Here is an 18506-nt window from a genome sequence, read left to right as displayed (position 1 = left end):
GCTGTCCAAGCAGGGTGAATGAGCCTCTCTGCTCTGTCTCTTACCATTTGAGTTTGTCATTGGCTCCAGATGAAAAGGTTGAGCTTTTGATGACCTCCCCCATTTCCTCTCGGCAGAAGCTGAAGTTGTTTATGGTCCACATGTAGGAAAACTTCACCACTTTGATCTTAAAGCAGAGGGCAAGAGGCAGGTTAGGGTCATGCTCATTCCCCCTGCCCACCTGAAAAGCAAAAGCTGACAAAGAACCCCCAAGCACAAGACAGAAGAGTCTGGAAGTGCTTGGCAGTGGCAGCTGGACTGCTCCAACTTGTCCAACTGCTTCCTCCCAAGCTCTGCCAAGGGCAGAGGGCAACATCCTGCTGGTGCCTTGCTGAATGCTCATCTGACACTGTCTGAGAATTCATAGAGTGGGTTGGGTTGGGAGGGACCTTAAAGATCAGCCAGTTCCAACCCCCCTGCCATGGGCAGGGACACCTCCCACTACCCCAGGCTGCTCAAGGCCTCCTCCAGCCTGGCCTTCAACACCTCCAGGGAGGGGACATCCACAATCTCCCCTGAGCAATCTGTTCCAGTGTCTCCCCACCCTCACTGGCAGGAATTTCTTCCTAACCTCCAGACTCAATCTGCCCTGTTCCAGCTCAAAGCCACTGTCCTCATCCTCTCACTCCAAGCCCTTGCCAGAAGTCTCTCCCCACCTTTCTCGTAGCCCCCTTCAGGTACTGGGAGGCTGCTCTAAGGTCTCCCTGGAGCCTTCTTTGCTCCCCCCAAAAAGAATCCAGATTCTGGATGTGCTGTGAGGAAATGTCTTCCCCCAGGTTCTAGGTGGGTTTGAGAAGAGGACCTGAGCAGCCTGGGGACTCACCTGAGTGTAGCACCAGCTCTCTGCTACAGGTCCACTCGACATCTCTGCCGGAGGAGGAGGACTCGGCACCCTTGACATCGCCAGCTTGGAGACTAAGAGGAATCTCACAACTCAGCAGAAGAAATTCAGAGCTGATCTTCACCCCTGACAGCCCTAAAGAGAGGAAGAGGAAAGGGAAAAAAAGAAACAAAACAAAACAAAACAAGAAGCTAAGATCCAAGGAAAACCAAACTGCCCTCAGGAGCGCTGCTGAATCTCCCCAGGAGACAAGTGGAACTCGCCCTGCCTCCCCCTCCAGCTCCTTCACCCTAGGATCTGCCACTGGAAGCTCTTCAAAGTGCTCCCAGATGTTTGCTGGACAGAGGATGTGCCACCTCCACTCATCCTGGCACTGAGCAGCTCCTCAGAGGAGGGAGCCCAGCATATAATTTGCCTTGAGCACAGCCCTGGGAGGAGAGGCTGAGGGAGCTGGGGCTGCTTAGCCTGGAGGAGGCTCAGGGGAGACCTTCTTGCTCTCTACAGCTACCTGCAGGGAGGTTGGAGCCAGGAGGGAGTTGGTCTCTTCTCCCAGACAACCAGCACTAGAACAAGAGGACAGAGTCTCAAGCTGTGCCAGGGGAAGCTTAGGCTGGAAGTGAGGAGAAAGTTCTTCCCAGAGAGAGTTGTTGGCTATTGGGATGTGCTGCCCAGGGGGGTGGTGGAGTCCCCAGCCCTGGAGGTGTTCAAGGGGGGACTGGATGTGGCACTTGGAGCCATGGCTTAGTCATGAGGTCTGTGGTGCCAGGTTGGACTTGATGCTCTTTGAGGTCTCTTCCAAGCTTGGTGATGCTGTGATTGTCTGTAAGGAGCCCCAGACTCAAGGAGGAGACTCCCCACTCGGCTTGGGAGCTGCTGCTTCACCCTGAGGCTGCCATTCCAACTCCCTGCTGCAACTTGGGAGAGAGCCTCAAACTCTCAGAGCTGACAAAGCTTTTCACCTGCAAAAGTTGCAGGCAGCAACATGCACAGCAGCTAGAGAGAACCCAGGCTTCAGAGTGACTCTGTCAGCATCCACAGAATAACCTCCTGTAGCTTAGACCTCTCTCCTGAAGCCTCACTGTGAGAGGAGCTGGGGGTGAGGACTTCTCTCCTTCAAGACAAATCCCTCTGGCCAGAAGGAAATTCTCCTTGTTTTGACATGCCAGTCCCCAGCTCCTGAGTGCCCAGTCAAACTGTCACCCTGCAGAGAACACAGGGGGTGAAAAGCCCTGCAACACACCTGAAGGGCGACAGCCAGCACTCCAAACAAGCACCTCTTCAGCAGGAAGGAGGCTTTAAAGCCAAGCAGTGTAACCATAGAATGGGTTGGGTCAGAAGGGACCTTCAAGATCATCCAGCTCCTACAGCTCTGTGCCATGGGCAGGGACACCTCCCACTAGCCCAGGCTGCTCAAGGCCTCATCCAGCCTCCAGGGAGGGAAGAGGCATCCACAACCTTCCTGGGCAACCTGTTTCAGTGTCTCACCACCCTCACTGTCAAGAATTTCTTCCTCATCTGCAGTCTCAATCTCCCCTCTTCCAGCTTCAATCCATTGCCTCTCATCCTACCACTCCAAGTCCTTGCTACAAGTCCTTCCCTCATGTTCTTGTAGCCCACTTCAGTCTGCACTTGCAGCCCAGAAAGCCAGTCAGAGCCTGGGCTGCAGCAGGAGAAGTGTGGCCAGCAGGGCAAGGGAGGTGATTCTCCCCCTCTGCTCAGCTCTGGGAGACCCCACCTGGAGTCCTGCCTCCAGCTCTGGAGCCCCTATGGCAAGAGGGATCTGGAGGGGCTGGAAGGTGTCCAGAGCAGGGTCAGGAGGAGGAGCAGAGGGCTGGAGCTGCTCTGCTGTGAGGACAGACTGAAGGAATTGGGGTTGTTCAGTCTGGAGAAGAGAAGGCTCCCAGGTGACCTCATTGTGGCCTTCCAGGATCTGAAGGGGGCTCCAGGAAGGCTGGGGAGGGACTGCTCAGGATCTCAGGCAGTGATAGGACTAGGGGGAATGGAATGAAGCTGGAGGTGGGGAGAGTCAGGCTGGAGGTGAGGAGGAAGTTCTTCCCCATGAGAGTGGTGAAGCCCTGGAATGGGTTGTGCAGGGAGGTGGTTGGGGCCCTGGACCAGGCTGGCTGAGGCTGTGGCCAGGCTGATGTAGTGTGGGGTGTCCCTGCCCATGGCAGGGGGGTTGGGACTGGCTGCTCCTTGTAGTCCCTTCCAACCCTGCCTGATTCTGTGATACTAAGGTGCACATGGATGGCCCTTGCCTTTTCCAGGGGTGAGTTACAAATCCCACCTTTAACCCTTTTTTATCCCACTCCCCCTCCCTCTCCTTGTTCCACACACAGAGCACAAACTGCAAGTGAAGGAGGTCTGTGAAGCACTTTGAGCTGAGAGCACTCCCTTGGAGCTCTTTGCCCCTGAGCTTTGCTCCAGGAAATAAACTGCCATGGAGCTAAGTGTGCAGCTCTGCAGGGTTAAGAGCTCACTTCTCAGCTCCTGGCAGCCTGTGTCTCTTCCTTGCCTTGTTCCCATGGGCTCACATAAAGGAAATGAAACCCCCAAAATAACCCAACCCCAACCCAACTCTCTGATGTCTTACAGCTAGAGTGCCTCTGTGCCCCTTGCAAGAGGGACACAGGGCTGCTGGAACAAGTCCAGGTGAGGCCACAAGGATGAGCCAAGGGCTGGAGCAGCTCTGCTGTGAGGACAGCCTGAGGGAGCTGGGGCTGTGCAGCCTGGGGAAAACTCCTTGCAATAGCTGAAGAGGTCCTGCAGGAAGGCTGCAGAGGGACTTCCCTGAGGGTGCCTAGAGCCAGGCCAAGGGGGAATGGTTTGCAGCTGAGGCAGAGCAGGGTTAGAGTGGAGCTAAGGAAGAAGTTCTTCAGTCTGAGGCTGGTGAGACTCTGGCACAGGTTGCCCAGGGAGGTTGTGGCTGCCTCCTGCCTCTGGGGGTGTTGCAGGCCAGGCTGGATGAAGCCTTGAGCAGCTGAGTGTAGCTGAGAGGCATCCCTGCCTGTGCAGGGAGCTTGGAGTTGATGATCTCTGAGGTCCCTTCCAGCCTGAGCCATCCCAGGGTTTCCAGGTGCTTTGTGAATGGGGACAGAACTTCAAACCCGAGCCCAGAGCAGTAAACTGGAGTGGGGGCTGATGTGAGCCTGGCCTGGGGGGAGAGTCTGCTGTGCAGCTGGAGCCTCAGGTCCAGCCCTGCCCTGCAAGCCCTCAGATTGTGTTGACAGCAGTTGAGGGGCAGCTGTGTGCAGGGATGCTGATGTGCTTCCTGTCAGTGCTCTGCTGTCTGGAGGTGTGGGATTTACAGCTCTGTGTCTGTGTCTCCTCACCCTGGTAACAAGTGACAGGAGGAGGGCAGATGGCCTCAAGCTCCCCCAAAGGAGCTTTAGGTTGGATATTGGAAGAAACTTCTTGCCTGAAAGGGTTCTCAAAGACTGGCACAGGCTGCCCAGGGAGGTCCCTGGCTTGAATCCTCATCCCTGGTGGTGTTTGAAAGAGGCAGAGACACAGTGCCATGGCCATGGATTAGCAGCAGCCTCGGTGGAGCTGGGGAATGGTTGGACTTGAGGAGCTCACAGGGCTTTTCCAACCAGAGTGATTCAGTGACTCTGACACTCTCTGTGCCTTCCATCACCTGAACAGCTCCTGACTCTGCTTTAGAATCAGCATCCTCAAGAGCCTGAGCTTCACCTTTCTCCTCCACTGAATCTCAATGTCAGCCTTTGTATTTAAAGCCACTCAGATCACAAGGCAACAACTTTGTCTTTTCCATGCCCTTTGTTTTATGCTTTTAAACCCAAAGCTAGCAGCAGTGGAGCTCTCCTGCTTCAGTGGCTGTCCTGTGCCCACAAGGCAGGCAGATAAATGCCCCTTGCCAAACAGAAGCTGTTCAGCAGAGGCTAAGCTGTGAGGCCTGTGGTGCTTTGGTAGCTGCCAGAGTCAGGAATCCTCTTTTCCAAGCTTGTCTTTGAGGATGTTTTCAGTGTCTGCTTGAGAGATCAGGACTCAGAAGTCACACATGGGTCGATAAAGAGGGACATGGAGCTGCTGAAGCTGGTCCAGAGGAGGCCACAGAGATGATCAGAGGGGTGGAGAACCTCCCCTATGAGGACAGGCTGAGAGAGTTGGGGCTGTTCAGCCTGGAGAAAGGAAGGCTCTGGGGAGCAGAGCAGCCTTCCAGTATCATAGTGTCATAGTATCAGTCAGGGCTGGAAGGGACCACAAGGATCATCTAATTCCAACCCCCCTGCCATGGGCAGGGACACCCCACACTACATCAGCCTGGCCACAGCCTCAGCCAGCCTGGTCCAGGGCCCCAACCACCTCCCTGCACAACCCAGTCCAGGGCTTCACCACTCTCATGGGGAAGAACTTCCTCCCCACCTCCAGCTTCATTCCCTTCCCCCTAGTCCTATCATTGCCTGAGATCCTGAGCAGTCCCTCCCCAGCCTTCCTGGAGCCCCCTGCAGATCCTGGAAGGCCACAAAGAGGTCACCTGGGAGCCTTCTCTTCTCCAGACTGAACAGCCCCAACTCCTTCAGTCTGTGCTCACAGCAGAGCAGCTCCAGCCCTCTGCTCCTCCTCCTGGCCCTGCTCTGGACACCTTCCAGCCCCTCCAGATCCCTCTTGCCATAGGGGCTCCAGAGCTGGAGGCAGGACTCCAGGTGGGGAATCCCCACCCCTGGAGGTGGTGCAAAGAGGCAGAGATGTGGTGCTGAGGGCCATGGTTTAGCAGCAGCCTTGGCAGAGTCAGACTGGCTGGGACTGGATGATTTTCAAGGCCTTTCCATCCAAAGCCATTCTATGGTTCTATGAAACCAGCACTCCACACCAGCAAAGTCCAAGCACCTCCACTTGCACTAAAGTTTCCCCTCAGCAGAAGGTAACTTCCAAGTCTGTAAAGGAAGTTATCTGTTTAATTAAGGGCTTCAAAACCTGAGGTGGTTGCTTCTTGGGCCAGCAACTCATCAAAGCCTGCCCAAGAACAGCACAAAGCTGGGAGAAGAAGGAGCAGGACAAAGATAATTGGAGCAATAAAACAAGAGGCTGAGATATGGAAGCACAGGAAAAGACCATTATCTTCCTGCCTTCTTCAAAGCCTCAGAAAGGACAATGGGAGGTTTGAATGTGCTGCTCTGTGCAGAGACAAGAGCAGGAGAAGGAAAACAAGGAAAGGCAAGTCAAGGGAAAGGGCAAAGGGGAATTAAGGCTCCCTGATTAGGGGGTGAATTAAAATGAGGAAGTTTGGGGATTTCAAGGTGCACATTAAACAGGTGGAAAACTCTCTTCCCCCGTGGTAGCCCAGAGAAGCAAGCAATGATGGGCAAAGCTCTCACAGAGCCCCTGCTGACTGCCAAGGGGCACTCACTGCACTGGCTCCTGCCTGGCAGGAGACCTTGCCCTGCTCCAAAAGCAGGCTGCAAACCAGGCACAGAAGTTACCCACAGCTGCCTAATGATTAGCACACTGCTAGAGAGGAGGCTGCACCAAGCCTGTACCAATAGAACCAGGCTTAAGGTTAGAATTCACCACTTAAGGGAGGTGAAATTGAGCCTCCCCCTGGAAAGGAAGCCTGGCTCACCAGAGAGGATTGCCTCTCTGGAAGAAGGAAATGGGAACAGTTCTACAAGCAGCAGCAAACCACCAAACTCTAAAGGAGTAGCACAAGAGAGGTACCTACAGACTTAACTGCACCTCAATTAGAGGGAAGAATAAGTTATGCCCCAAAAGCAGATGAGGAATTAAGCCTGAAGCCTCTTTAAAGGCCAGGAGTGTGAGCACTGCACCTTCCTCTACCCTCTGTGCTCTCAAAGCCAACACTAAAGGAGCCTTAACCTAACCTATACCCTGCTGAGTGCCTCCAAAACTGCTGAGCTGAAGGTCACACATGGGGCTTCACTTCCAGCCCTCACTCAGGAGAGAAGAGGACAGACTGGAAAAACAACCCAGTGATGGCAGAGAGAACAGGAACCAGCTGGCAGCCAGGGGAAGATCCTTACCAGGACCTACAGCTTCTCACTGGGGAGACACAGACAAGAGAGAACCTGGAATCATAGACTGGGTTAGGTTGGAAGGGATCTTCAAGGTCACCCAGTTCCAACCCTCCTGCCATGGCCATGGACACCTTCCACCAGGAGCATGCTGCTCAAGGCATCATCCAACCTGGCCTTCAACACCTCCAGGGCAGGGAGCATCTGCAACCTCCCTGGCCAGCCTGTTCCAGTGTCTCATCACTCCTCACACCAAAGGAGTTTCTCAGGTGGAACCTCCTGGCTTCCAGTCTGTGCCCCTTGTTGCCTCTTGTCCTATCCCCAGGCACCACTGAGCAGTCTGACCCCAGGCTCTTTGCCCCCCCAACCTTTAGCTCCTGCTGAGCATTGAGCAGATTCCCTCTGGGGCTGCTCTTCTCCAGGCTCTCAGCCCCAGGGGCTCTCAGCCTTTCCCCCTCACAGAGCTGCTCCAGGCCCCTCAGGACAAACACACCAGTTCTGGCCCCCCAGAAATCATAGAATCAAGCAGGTTGGAAAAGACCTCAGAGATGATCAAGTCCAACCTCTCAGCCAACACCTCCTGGCTAACTAAACCTGTCCTGACAGCACTTGTCCTGACAGAGCCTCCTGGCTCACACAGGATCTTAAGTCTTGAAAAGAAAGTGTTTTGCTCTTGCCTGGGAACTCTTTGAGCTCAGATTCTCCTTCACAGGCAAATCACAGAAGTGTTTCACAGCTTCACTTTCCCCTTGGAGTGTGAATTGTTAGCTGCCACTTGCCAGGTTACTCAGTGCCCACTTCAGTGATTTTTGGTGGGGTTGGCTTTTTCCCCCCCTCTTCAAGCCAAATATTTTGTACTTGCCCTGCACTCAAGTCATCTTCCAAATGAAAAGCCAGTGCCAGGAGAGCTGCTGTCTCCCACAAAACATCCTGCTGTCCTAGGGAAGCCTCTACCTCAGGCAGCAGGCTGGCAGCAGCAGGGATTTGTTTACCTTTCCCCCCCTCCTCTCTGCAGATTGTTCTCTTGTCAGAGCTGCACACTGCTAGCAAACATCTCACACCTCCAAAGTCCCACCAGATTCCTGGGGGCTTGAAAATCACTGGAAGCCCAAAAAGCCCAAGTGGCACAGTGTCTGCTCAGTCAATGAGTGACAACTGAAAATGAAGCAGCTGCATTTTCCAGCCCACTGCAGAGAGACCTGGTCCCAGGCCCTCCTTAAAGCACTCAAATGGCATTGCAGAGCTGACCCCCAGCAAACCACCAGGACTGCAAATCCCCTCCAGAGCCTCTCAGCTAGCTCACAAACATCTGGTAGCCCCCACATTACATTTTCCACGTTGCCACCATGGGTTAATACCTCCAAGGGCTTGTAGCAACCAACTGGAGCTGAAAGTGCAACCTGGAGCTCCAGTACCTGGAGCACTGTGTCCAGCTCTGGAGCCCCCAACACAAGGAGGCCATGGAACTGTTAGAGCAGGTCCAGAGTGGGGCAGGAAGATGATCAGCAGCACCTCTGCTGTGAAGATAGGCTGAGGAAGTTGGGGTTGCTCAGCCTAGAAAGGAGAAGGGTCCTGGGAGAACCTTAAAGCAGCCTTCCAGTACCTGAGGGGGGCTACAGGGAAACTGGGAAGGGACTTGCTAGGAAGGCACAGAGTGACAGGCTGAGGGGTGAGGGCTTCAAAGTGGAAGAAGCTCCATTTAGATTGGCCATTAGGAAGAAATTCTTCCCCAGGAGGGTGGTGAGGCACTGGAACAGGTTCCCAAAGAAGCTGCAGAGGCTCCAGGCTTGGCAGTGTCCAAAGGGAAGCTGGAGGAGGCCTTGAGCAACCTGCTCCAGTGGAAGGTGTCCCTGCCTGTGGCAGGGGCTGGAACTAGATGATCTTTAAGGTCATTTTGGGGGCCCTGTTACTTTCTTTAGTCTTTCCCCTGACCTTCTCATATATCAACATGAGAAGGACTAAGGAGTGGAAGGGGCAGGGAGTCATATTGCAACCAACTTCCACTTCTAGCCCATCAAGACTTCCCTGCAAGCCCAGCAGCTGCCTGTCCCCTGCAAACCTCACACCAACTTGAGGGATTTTTGCTGGCACCACTTTAATAACCTCCCTCCCCCTTAACATTCAGCCAAACCCCCATAAAAAAATCCATCACAGCTTGCCCATAAATCACACTCCTGAGCCTAACCCAATTCTGGGGCTCGCCTACACCCTCATTTGAATAGCCTGACCATCCAAGGCCAAGATTATTGATGTAAGAAGACAAAGAGCAGAGGAAAAACTGCAGTGAAGTTGAGAGATGGCCCTCTTTCAATATGGGTTTGGCCAACAGGAACAACCACAGGGCCAGGGGCATCAGTAAGTGCCTGGTGGGAGCAGGCAGAGTGGGAAGCAGGGCAGCAAGGTGCACTCTGATCACTGCTTCTGAGGCTGCAGTTTGGGTTATAAATGATCAAATATATATATATAGAGAGAGAGAGATCTCAAAGGAAGCAGCTTGGACACAAGGAGCTGACTTGCTGACTTTTCATTTTAGTTATCCATTCTAAGCTGTTGGTGGCATAAGGAGCTTGCTGACTCTTGGGGGGGGGAAATCAAGAGTGAGATGGAAAAGTAGCTGGAAAACTCCCAGCAGATCCCTACAGTTAATCCCCTTTTGACACCCAAACCTCCCAGCAGATCCCTACCTTTAGTCCCCTTTTGACACCCAAACCTCCCAGCAGATCCCTACCTCTAGTCCCTTTTGACACCAACACCTCCCAGCAGATCCCTACCTTTAGTCCCCTTTTGACACCAACACCTCCCAGCAGATTTTGACACCAACACCTCCCAGCAGATCCCTACCTTCAGTCCCCTTTTGACACCCAAACCTCCCAGCAGATCCCTACCTTTAGTCCCTTTTGACATCAACCCCTCCCAGCAGATTTTGACACCAACCCCTCCCAGCAGATCCCTACCTCTAGTCCCCTTTAACACCAACAAATCTCTCCACAACCATCTCCATGATTTTCTCCAGCCTCACAGGAAAAAACCCAAACCCAGCTCTTGGTGCCTTTGATTTCTTTAGATTAACCTCCTCCTGTTCTTCCAGGACTCTGGGAAGTGGATTAGTTTCATAGTTTCATAGTTTCATTCAGGGTTGGAAGGGACCACAAGGATCATCTAGTTCCAACCCCCCTGCCATGGGCAGGGTCCCTTTATCTCACCAGGTACTCATGGAGATTCAGGCACTGACTTCTGGACAGGTCTCCTGCCATGCCCAGATGGCTGGAGAGGGACTTCTGATAAAGGCATGGAGTGACAGGCTGAGGGGTGATGGCTTCCAGATGGAAGAAGCTGGCCTGAGACTCAACATTAGGAGGAAACTCCTGCCCCATGAGGGTGGTGAGGCACTGGAACAGGTTGCCCAGAGAAGTTCTGGAGGCTCCAGCTGTGGAAGTGCTCAAAGCCAGGCTGGATGGGGTCTTGAGCAACCTGTTCTAGTAGGAGGTGCCCCTGCCCATGGCAGAAGGGTTAGCACTGGGTGATCTTGAAGGTCCCTTCCAACCCAACCCATTCTCTGGTTTAGAAATCTCCCAGCTCCCTTCCCCATCCATAACAGCACTCACTAAGCCACAGGGCAATATTATCCATGTCCTGCTTGCCAAGAACCTGCTGTGAGTCACACAAGCTCTAAATCTTTACTCCTGAGCAGCACTCCAGCTTTTACCCCAGGGCTGGCAAGCTTGGCATCCCCCTAGCCCAGGTACACTGCAGAAGATTCCCAGGCTCCAGCTGAACATAACCCACTGCAATGGTTGTGCTCCTGCTGCCTGATTAAAAATGGGATGGTATAAAACTTAGATGGCAGCCACTTGACTTGCTTGAGAGCAGAGAGGTCTGCAAGGCAAGAGCAGGACACCTGAGGGCCATTTTCAGGACCCCTGGACTCACAGAACTGTCAGGGCTGGAAGGGACCTCAAGGATCAGCCAGCTCCAACCCCCCTGCCATGGGCAGGGACACCTCACACTAGATCAGACTCTTCACTCAGACAAGTTGCTCTTCTCTCCAGGAAGAAGCATGACCAACATCACAAGCTAACAGGAAATGTGATGAAAGTCTCCACTGCAGCAGTGAAAGACTCTTCTCTGAATTTCCTTGACTGCCCACAAGTGCTTCTAAGAAACCAGTCGCTCAGATCCGTGTGCTCTGTAAGCACAGCTGGCTGAGGCCACATGCTGGTACAAACACTGAGCTGAGGAAATGAAGGCACAGGCAGAGTGGTGGCATTTCATAGAATCAGTGCTTTAGGTTGGAAGGGACCTCAGAGATCTTCTACTTCAACCTCCCTGCCACGGGCAGGGACACCTCCCTCTAGTCCAGGTTGCTCAAGGCCTCATCCAGCCTGGCCTTGAAGACCTCCAGGGAGGAGGCCTCCATAACTTCCCTGGGCAGCCTATTGCAGAGTCTCACCACACTCAGACTGCAAAAATTCTCCCTAAGCTCCAGCCTAACCCTGCTCTCACAGTGTCACCAAGCTTGGAAGAGACCTCAAAGATCATCAAGTCCAACCTGGCACCACAGACCTCATGACCAGACCATGGCTCCAAGTGCCACATCCAATCCCCTCTTGAACACCTCCAGGGATGGGGACTGCACCACCTCCCTGGTGCCTAACAACTCTCTCTGGGAAGAACTTTCTCCTCACCTCCAGCCTAAACCTCCCCTGGCACAGCTTGAGACTGTGTCCTCTTGTTCTGCTGCTGCTTGCCTGGCAGAAGAGACCAACCCCCACCTGGCTCCAACCTCCCTGCAGGGAGTTGCAGAGAGCAAGGAGGTCTCCCCTGAGCCTCCTCTTCTGCAGGCTAAGCAACCCCAGCTCCCTCAGCCTCTCCTCCCAGGGCTGTGCTCCAGACCCCTCCCCAGCTCTGTTGCCCTTCTCTGGACACCTTCAAGTCTCTCGATGTCCTTCTTAAACTGAGGAGCCCAGAACTGGACACAGTTCTCAAGGTGTGGCCTAACCAATGCAGAGTCCAGGGGCACAATGACTTCCCTGCTCCTGCTGGCCACACTGCTCCTGATGCAGGCCAGGATGCCCTTGGCCTTCTTGGCCCCCTGGGCACACTGCTGGCTCATGTTCAGGCAGCTGTCAATCAGCACCCCCAGGTCCCTCTCTGCCTGGCTGCTCTCAGCCACTCTGCCCCCAGCCTGTAGCACTGCCTGGGGTTGCTGTGGCCAAAGTGCAGCCCCTGGCACTTGGACTTGTTGAATGCCATCCTGTTGGCCTCTGCCCATCTGCCCAGCCTGGCAAGGTCCCTCTGCAGAGCCCTTCTGCCCTCTAACTGACCAACATCTGCTCCCAGTTTGGTGTCATCTGCAAACTTGCTGATGCCTGACTCAATCCCCTCATCCAGATCATCATGAAGATATTGAACAGGCTGGGGCCCAGCACTGATCCCTGGGGCGCAGCTTCAAACCATTCCCCCTTGGCCTGTCTCTAGACACCCTCCAGGAGAGTCCCTCTGCAGCCTGCCTGGAGGATGCCTTCAGGTATTGGGAGGCAGCAGATCTGCAAGTCTGGGATTCTCAGCCTGTCCTCTGTGCATCCAAGGCAGATGCTGTGTGAGGTCTTCACAATCAGATGGAGACTTGGAGGGGGAAAGGCCACACCACCATTCTCTCCCAGCCAACACAGTTAATCTGCAGGCAGGACTCTAGCCATGTCAACTGAAAACTTTTCCATGGATGCAGTCAGTGTCTGCTCCTGCCTCTTTATGCAGCAGCTCTTGGGAGGCAGCCAGGCAGCCTCTCTGCACTGCTATAGAGCAACTCCAGCAGACTCAGGGTGTTTGTCTCCACCTGCTCTCCACTCTCACTGCTCCAAGAGTGTCTCTCAAACCAGGGCTGGCAGCTGAGCTTTTCTTTCAGACACAAAGGCAAATCCACAATTCCAAACCCAAGCTAGAAAAGGAGTTGTGCTCAAGGGAAGAGAAGTGAGGCCTCCCTACCTTTAAAATCTAAGCTGAAGAAGTCAGCCTTGGGAAGCCTCCCACAAGCAAACTCCTGCTGCTAGAGACAAGCTGCTGTGGAACAACAGAATGGTTCAGGCTGGAAGAGACCTCCAAGAATACTGAGCCCAACCATTAACACAACACTGCCAAGGCCTCTGCTAAATCACATCCCTCAGCACCACATCTACACAGCTTTCCACCCCTACAGGGCTCAGGACTCCACCACTGCCTTTGGCAGCCTGTTCTAGGCCTTGACAACTCTCTTGGGGCAGAAAGTTTCATCATAGCCAACCTAAACCTCCCCTGGTGCAACTGGAGGCTGCTGCTTCTCATCCTGTCACTGGGGAGAAGAGACCAGCACCAACCTGGCTCCTTCAGGTCCCCCCAGCCCAAACCATTCTATGAATCCATTGGCCTGTGAACATCATCTGCAACACAGGCCAAGAAAAGCTGAACTGAGATCTCCACATGACATTTCCAACACTATTTTCTCTAGCCAGAGCACCTAAAGTCCCCAGTGTCCTACTGCCTTCTACTATATCAATGGCCAAACCAGCATTTTCCACTAAGGAGTAGTGTTGGAGTGTTCAATCCTTCCTGGAGTCCTGACTGGGTAAACTCTACAGATGTCTAAACCCCCCAGAGCTGCAAGGCCCAGCTGCACCTCACAGAATGCAACAGGGCAGCCCCTGCCTGCAGCCAAACAGCTTACTCCCAGGGTTAAGTGAACTCCCCAGGTCTCATCTGGGCATTTGCTACAGAGCCACTGGCTCTGCCTCTTCTTCAGCCCTGAAAATGGGGAGGAAATAAAGCAAACCAAGAAAACAAACCACAAATGACACTGCAGCTGTGCTGGGGATTGTCTTCAGTTCTCAGCTATGCAAGAGGAAGAGCCTTCCAGAATCTCTCAACTCCTTCCTTCCAAAACACTGCTACAGAGTTCAGGCCAGGGCCACTTCAGAGCACGAAGCCAAGAGATGGAAGTTCTAATGCATTTACAGAAGCACCTTCTGACCAACAGCAGCTTCTGTGCTTCCTCAAGGGGACAAATGCTATGATCTGATGTTAGCTGGCCCAAGCCCATGGGGGTTGTGGATGCCTTGAGCAACCTGGGCTGGTGGGAGGTGCCCCTGCACATGGCAGGGGTTGGAGCTGGAGGATCTTTTAAGGTCCCTTCCAATCCAAACCACTCTATGAACCCTGTGTTTCTAGAACTTAGATGCCTTGAGCAACCTGGGCTGGTGGGAGGTGCCCCTGCCCATGGCAGGGGGCTGGAGCTGGAGGATCTTTTAAGGTCCCTTCCAATCCAAACCACTCTATGAACCCTGTGTTTCTAGCACTTGGGACACAGGCTTCATTCAAGAGGTCTCTAGCAGTACCAAGTACAAATAAAGCAGGAGCAGCTCAGAATCAAGAAGCAACACACTCAAGTAAAGGCTTTGGGGGGGGGGAGGGAGCTTTGGTTTTGTGCTGTTGGGAGGTTTTTGGGGGTTTTGTTTGGGGTTTGTTTTTTTCCAACACATTTTTGTTGCATTTCCTCTCTGGGCTGAGTAGGAAACAGCAGTCAGAGGATGGAGGCACACAGCAAGATCTTACATAATACTCCAACTGTGCAGGGGGGGGAAGGAATCAAGCCAGAGCTGGGAGGAGAGAAGGAATTTTACCAAATGACAGGGGTTACTTCCAAGTGTGGAGCTAGGAATGCAATCAATAACACAGCAACAGCTCCTGATCAGATGAGAAACAGAGATCCTGCCCAGCTTGGTGCCCAGTTTGAATGTGCAGGAAGAAGTGAAGCAGGTGATTGCCAGCTCACAGGCCCACAGCGAGCCAGGCAGTGGAAGAGGGGAAGGGGAAGCCCCAGGAGGGCAAGGCTGAGCAGAAGGGTGTGCCAAGAATAAAGCTGCTAAGTCCTTCTCATTGTGGACTGGAAAAATCATACAGGGCAACAAAACTCTTGCTCCCAGCACCTACCTAATGCTAGGTCTGGAGGCTGAGCTGCAGTTCAGAGATTACCACCAAACCTCCTCCCCCCACACTGGTCAGGCTGGCTCAGTGGAAACTCGCTGAGAGAAGACTCCAGTGACTGGAACTGTTGGCAATGTTCACCAGGTCTAATCAACCTAATATTATCATCCTGGGACCTCCACCACCTCCAAACATCAGCAAATCGTGAGACCAGTGACACAAGAAACAGCAATCCCCAGTGCTCCACTGGGATCTGCACGAGCAGCCACGGTGCTGCTCACCCTGACCCACGTGTCCAACCCAAACCCCCTCCCATCTTAACTCCCTCCTTGAGCTGGATCGATGCACAGACCCTGGAGGGGGAACACGATTAGCTCCTAACAGTGGGAGCTATCATCAAGTAAATCAGGGTATCCAACTTGACAGCACTTCCTGCAGTGTTATGGGAGGCCCAGGTCTGTCCTGCTGTCCTCTACTGATAGAGTGACAGGACAGCAACTTACAACCCAGTCCTGCTCTCAGGTCGTCCTGATCTTGATACTCATCCACCACAAAGCATCATGAAGACAAACACCTCTCTTTTTGGTTCAGGTGAGGCCAAACCAAGGGACACAATGAAACCAAACCATCCCAGGGAGGGGGGAGATCTGGTTAGGAAATGTCACTGGAGCAGAATGAAGTCAGTTGGATGTTTTGCTTCACTGATTTAGGGATCTATACAGATATGTACTTAGATGTAGATATCTATAGAGGTATCTATCTGTAAGTATCAGAGTATCAGTCAGGATTGGAAGGGACCACAAGGATCAGCTAGTTCCAACCCCCCTGCCATGGGTAGGGACACCCCACACTAGAGCAGGCTGCCCAGAGCCTCATCCAGCCTGGTATCTATATAGGTATCTAAGTATCAATCAAGGTACCTGTATAGGCACCGATCAATCAAGGTATCTGTACAGGCACCTATCAATCAAGGTACCTGTATAGGCACCTATCAATCAAGGTACCTGTATAGGCACCTATCAATCAAGGTACCTGTATAGGCACCTATCAATCAAGGTACCTGTATAGGCACCTATCTATCAATCAAGGTACCTGTATAGGCACCTATCTATCAAGGTATCTGTATAGGTACCTATCTATCAAGGTATCTGTATAGGTACCTATCTATCAAAGTATCTGTATAGGTATCTATCTATCAAGGTATCTGTATAGGTATCTATCTATCAAGGTATCTGTATAGGTATCTATCTATCAAGGTATCTGTATAGGTATCTATCTATCAAGGTATCTGTATAGGTATCTATCTATCAAGGTATCTGTATAGGTATCTATCATTCAAGGTATCTGTATAGGCACCTATCTATCAAGGTATCTGTATAGGCACCTATCTATCAAGGTATCTGTATAGGTACCTATCAATCAGTATCTATCTAGGTATCTATCTATCTATAAGTATCTATCTATCTGTCTATCTCTAAGTATCTATCTAGGTATCTATCTCTAAGTGTCTATCTGGGTATCCATCTCTAAGTGTCTATCTAGATATATTAGATATATAGATACATCCCTAAGCAAAAAGGTTTGTTTTATCTGTCATGATCCAACTCTTCAGGCTCTCACAAGCCCTCACAAGAAGCCACCCCTGCCACAAGCGCTCAGAACTCTTCAGGCAGAGGACAGGGACTGACAGGAGAAGCCTTCCTTCCGACTATGTCACAAGGATGCTCCAGAATCACAACTGCAAACACGTTTAGCCAGGCTGAGTTGCAGGCCAACGACAACAAATCACGCTCCAGGCTGGTATTTTCCCCTCTCCCCCCCTCCCCTCTCAAAACCCCTGCCAGGGAAAACAACCAAAGGGCCAAGCCCGCTTCACAGCAGCTTGGCAAACACCGTGGGCATCCTATGCTGTGTTGGGTCGGGCCAGCTAGCACCGACCAGGGGCCGTGGCGAGCAGCAGCGCTCTGCTCCCGGACTGCCTCGGTGACACATTTACCCGTGCCAGGGAGTTCTCCTGCCGCCCGTGCTGCAGGATGATGCACCACTTCCTTCAGACACCGCCACAGGCCCGAGACACGGCTCAGACACACAGCAGCGGTGGTCCCAGGCTCCCCGGGGGCTGATCCCGAGGGGGAGCCGAGCTCCCTCCTGCTACAGCGATGTGCCCCGCAGGGGGAAGCTGCAGCCTGCCAGCCCTGCCTGGGCTGTGCTGTTAGTCACCTCAGCGTGCCCCACTCCAGCCCGGCATTTCCTTTCTCCCACTCGTGTCTCCTCCTCACTCAGCTCCTGGCACCCCGCTGAACCTCTCCCCCTGCCTGAGGATCTCCAGCAAGCCCTTCGCCAGGCCTTCCCCCAGCTGTGCCCCGCCGCACCTCTCCCCCTCCCCGCAGGCCCTGCTTCCCCCCCCACACACACCCCCGGCCCAGCTCCCGATCCCTCTTTCCCCTCTCAACTGCTGCCCCCTTCCCCTCATCTCTTACCTCCTGGCCCCACGAGTGCCTCTACCTCCGGAGGAAGCCCTGCTCCGAGGCCTGGCAGGCAGCCCCAGAAACCTTATCCCAAGCAGGTGAGGTGGGTGGGGATCGCACCCTGGGACTCTGCCGGCCGCCCCCCCCCCCTCCCCTCACACTCCGCAACCAGCCCCCCTAGGAGAACACCAGCAGCTGGAGATCACTATTTGGCAGCATGTCTTCCTCCTCCGACTCCCCCCAAGCCGAGGCAGCGGCTCATTATTCCGCAGGTCCCCGCAGCAGCGCAGTGCGCAGGCGCCGAGCTGCCGAAGGGGCAGGATATGGCCGTTCCCAGCGCTCCCCTCCCGCCCGCGCATGCGCGCAGCGCCCCCGACGCCGTCGCCTCGGCCTTCCCCCCTCGGCGCCGCCACTGCGCACGCGCACAGCGCACCACTCGGCCCCAAGCCCTCGCTCCTCGCTTCCCGTCTGCGCATGCGCCGACACAGCCAGCCCCGCCTCCAGACCCCGCCCGGCCGCTTCCCCCGGCGGCAGGCTCAGGATCTGGCAGCGCGGCCGAGCCTGCGCCGTGTGCCTCGGGGTCCCCTCAAGTGTGACAGCTCACTATTTGGCAAAGGGCTACTCCTGTCGCAGTGCCATTTAAACAGCTCGGCGGAGGGAGGCAGGGAAGGGGGAAAGCGCGGGGGGGGGTGGGGGTAAGCCCGTGCGGTTCTCTCACTTTCCAGCCGTGCGGCAGGGCCGCCGCAGGCACAGAGAGCTGCCCCACACGCACCAAAGCACGGCGTGTGTGTCTGTGTGGAGGGAGAGACGGCGACGACACTACCTTCCCCCCGTCCCTGTGGAGGTTTCCAGTCCTCTCCCAAGTCCTTTTTTTTTTTTTGGCGTCTTTTTGCCCCCGCACGGCCCCTCCCTCCTCACCTGAGAAGGACACCGCTGCCTGCTGTCCCCTTGCGGGCTCCTCACACTGCCCTAAACTGCCACATCCGGGCTCCGCGCAGCGCCCGCCCCCCCGGCGACGTCACCGGCGAGGGGGCGGAGCGAAGCTCCGAGGGGCGCTGTGCATGCGCGGGGATGGAGAGGGTGCGAGGGAGGCAGAGTTGGGGAAAAAGGGCGGGAAGGGCTGGGGCTGCGCTGCCCTCACGGCGCTGCCCTCACGGCGCTGCCCTCCCCTCACGGCGCTGCCCTCACGGCGCGGCGCTCCCCTCACGG

General features: G+C 54.3%; 1 protein-coding gene across 2 annotated transcripts in view; it reads right to left on the bottom strand.

Annotated features, from left to right (window-relative positions):
* Window positions 1–18278, bottom strand: part of SPOP (speckle type BTB/POZ protein) — a 38168-nt gene extending 19890 nt beyond the window's left edge. Inside the window, exons 1-3 of one of the 2 annotated variants that reach the window (XM_068166480.1) lie at window positions 18216–18278; window positions 863–1015; window positions 45–166 (exon numbers count right to left, since the gene is read on the bottom strand). In XM_068166480.1, the coding sequence (XP_068022581.1) occupies window positions 45–166; window positions 863–940 (200 nt within the window). In that variant the 5' untranslated portion in view covers window positions 941–1015; window positions 18216–18278. Of the gene's footprint in view, window positions 1–44; window positions 167–862; window positions 1016–17309; window positions 17464–18215 lie in introns of those variants that run through there. The other variant, XM_068166479.1, reaches the window with a different exon arrangement.
* Window positions 18279–18506: the final 228 nt, after the last annotated feature.

The sequence above is a fragment of the Melanerpes formicivorus genome, unplaced genomic scaffold (assembly GCF_026170545.1).
Source record: "Melanerpes formicivorus ecotype bairdi unplaced genomic scaffold, bMelFor1.0.p_v2 SCAF_100, whole genome shotgun sequence".
In the NCBI taxonomy this organism is placed as follows: Eukaryota; Metazoa; Chordata; class Aves; order Piciformes; family Picidae; genus Melanerpes; species Melanerpes formicivorus.
Note: the sequence above shows the minus strand (reverse complement) of the source record. Positions and strands in the feature narration are given on the sequence as shown.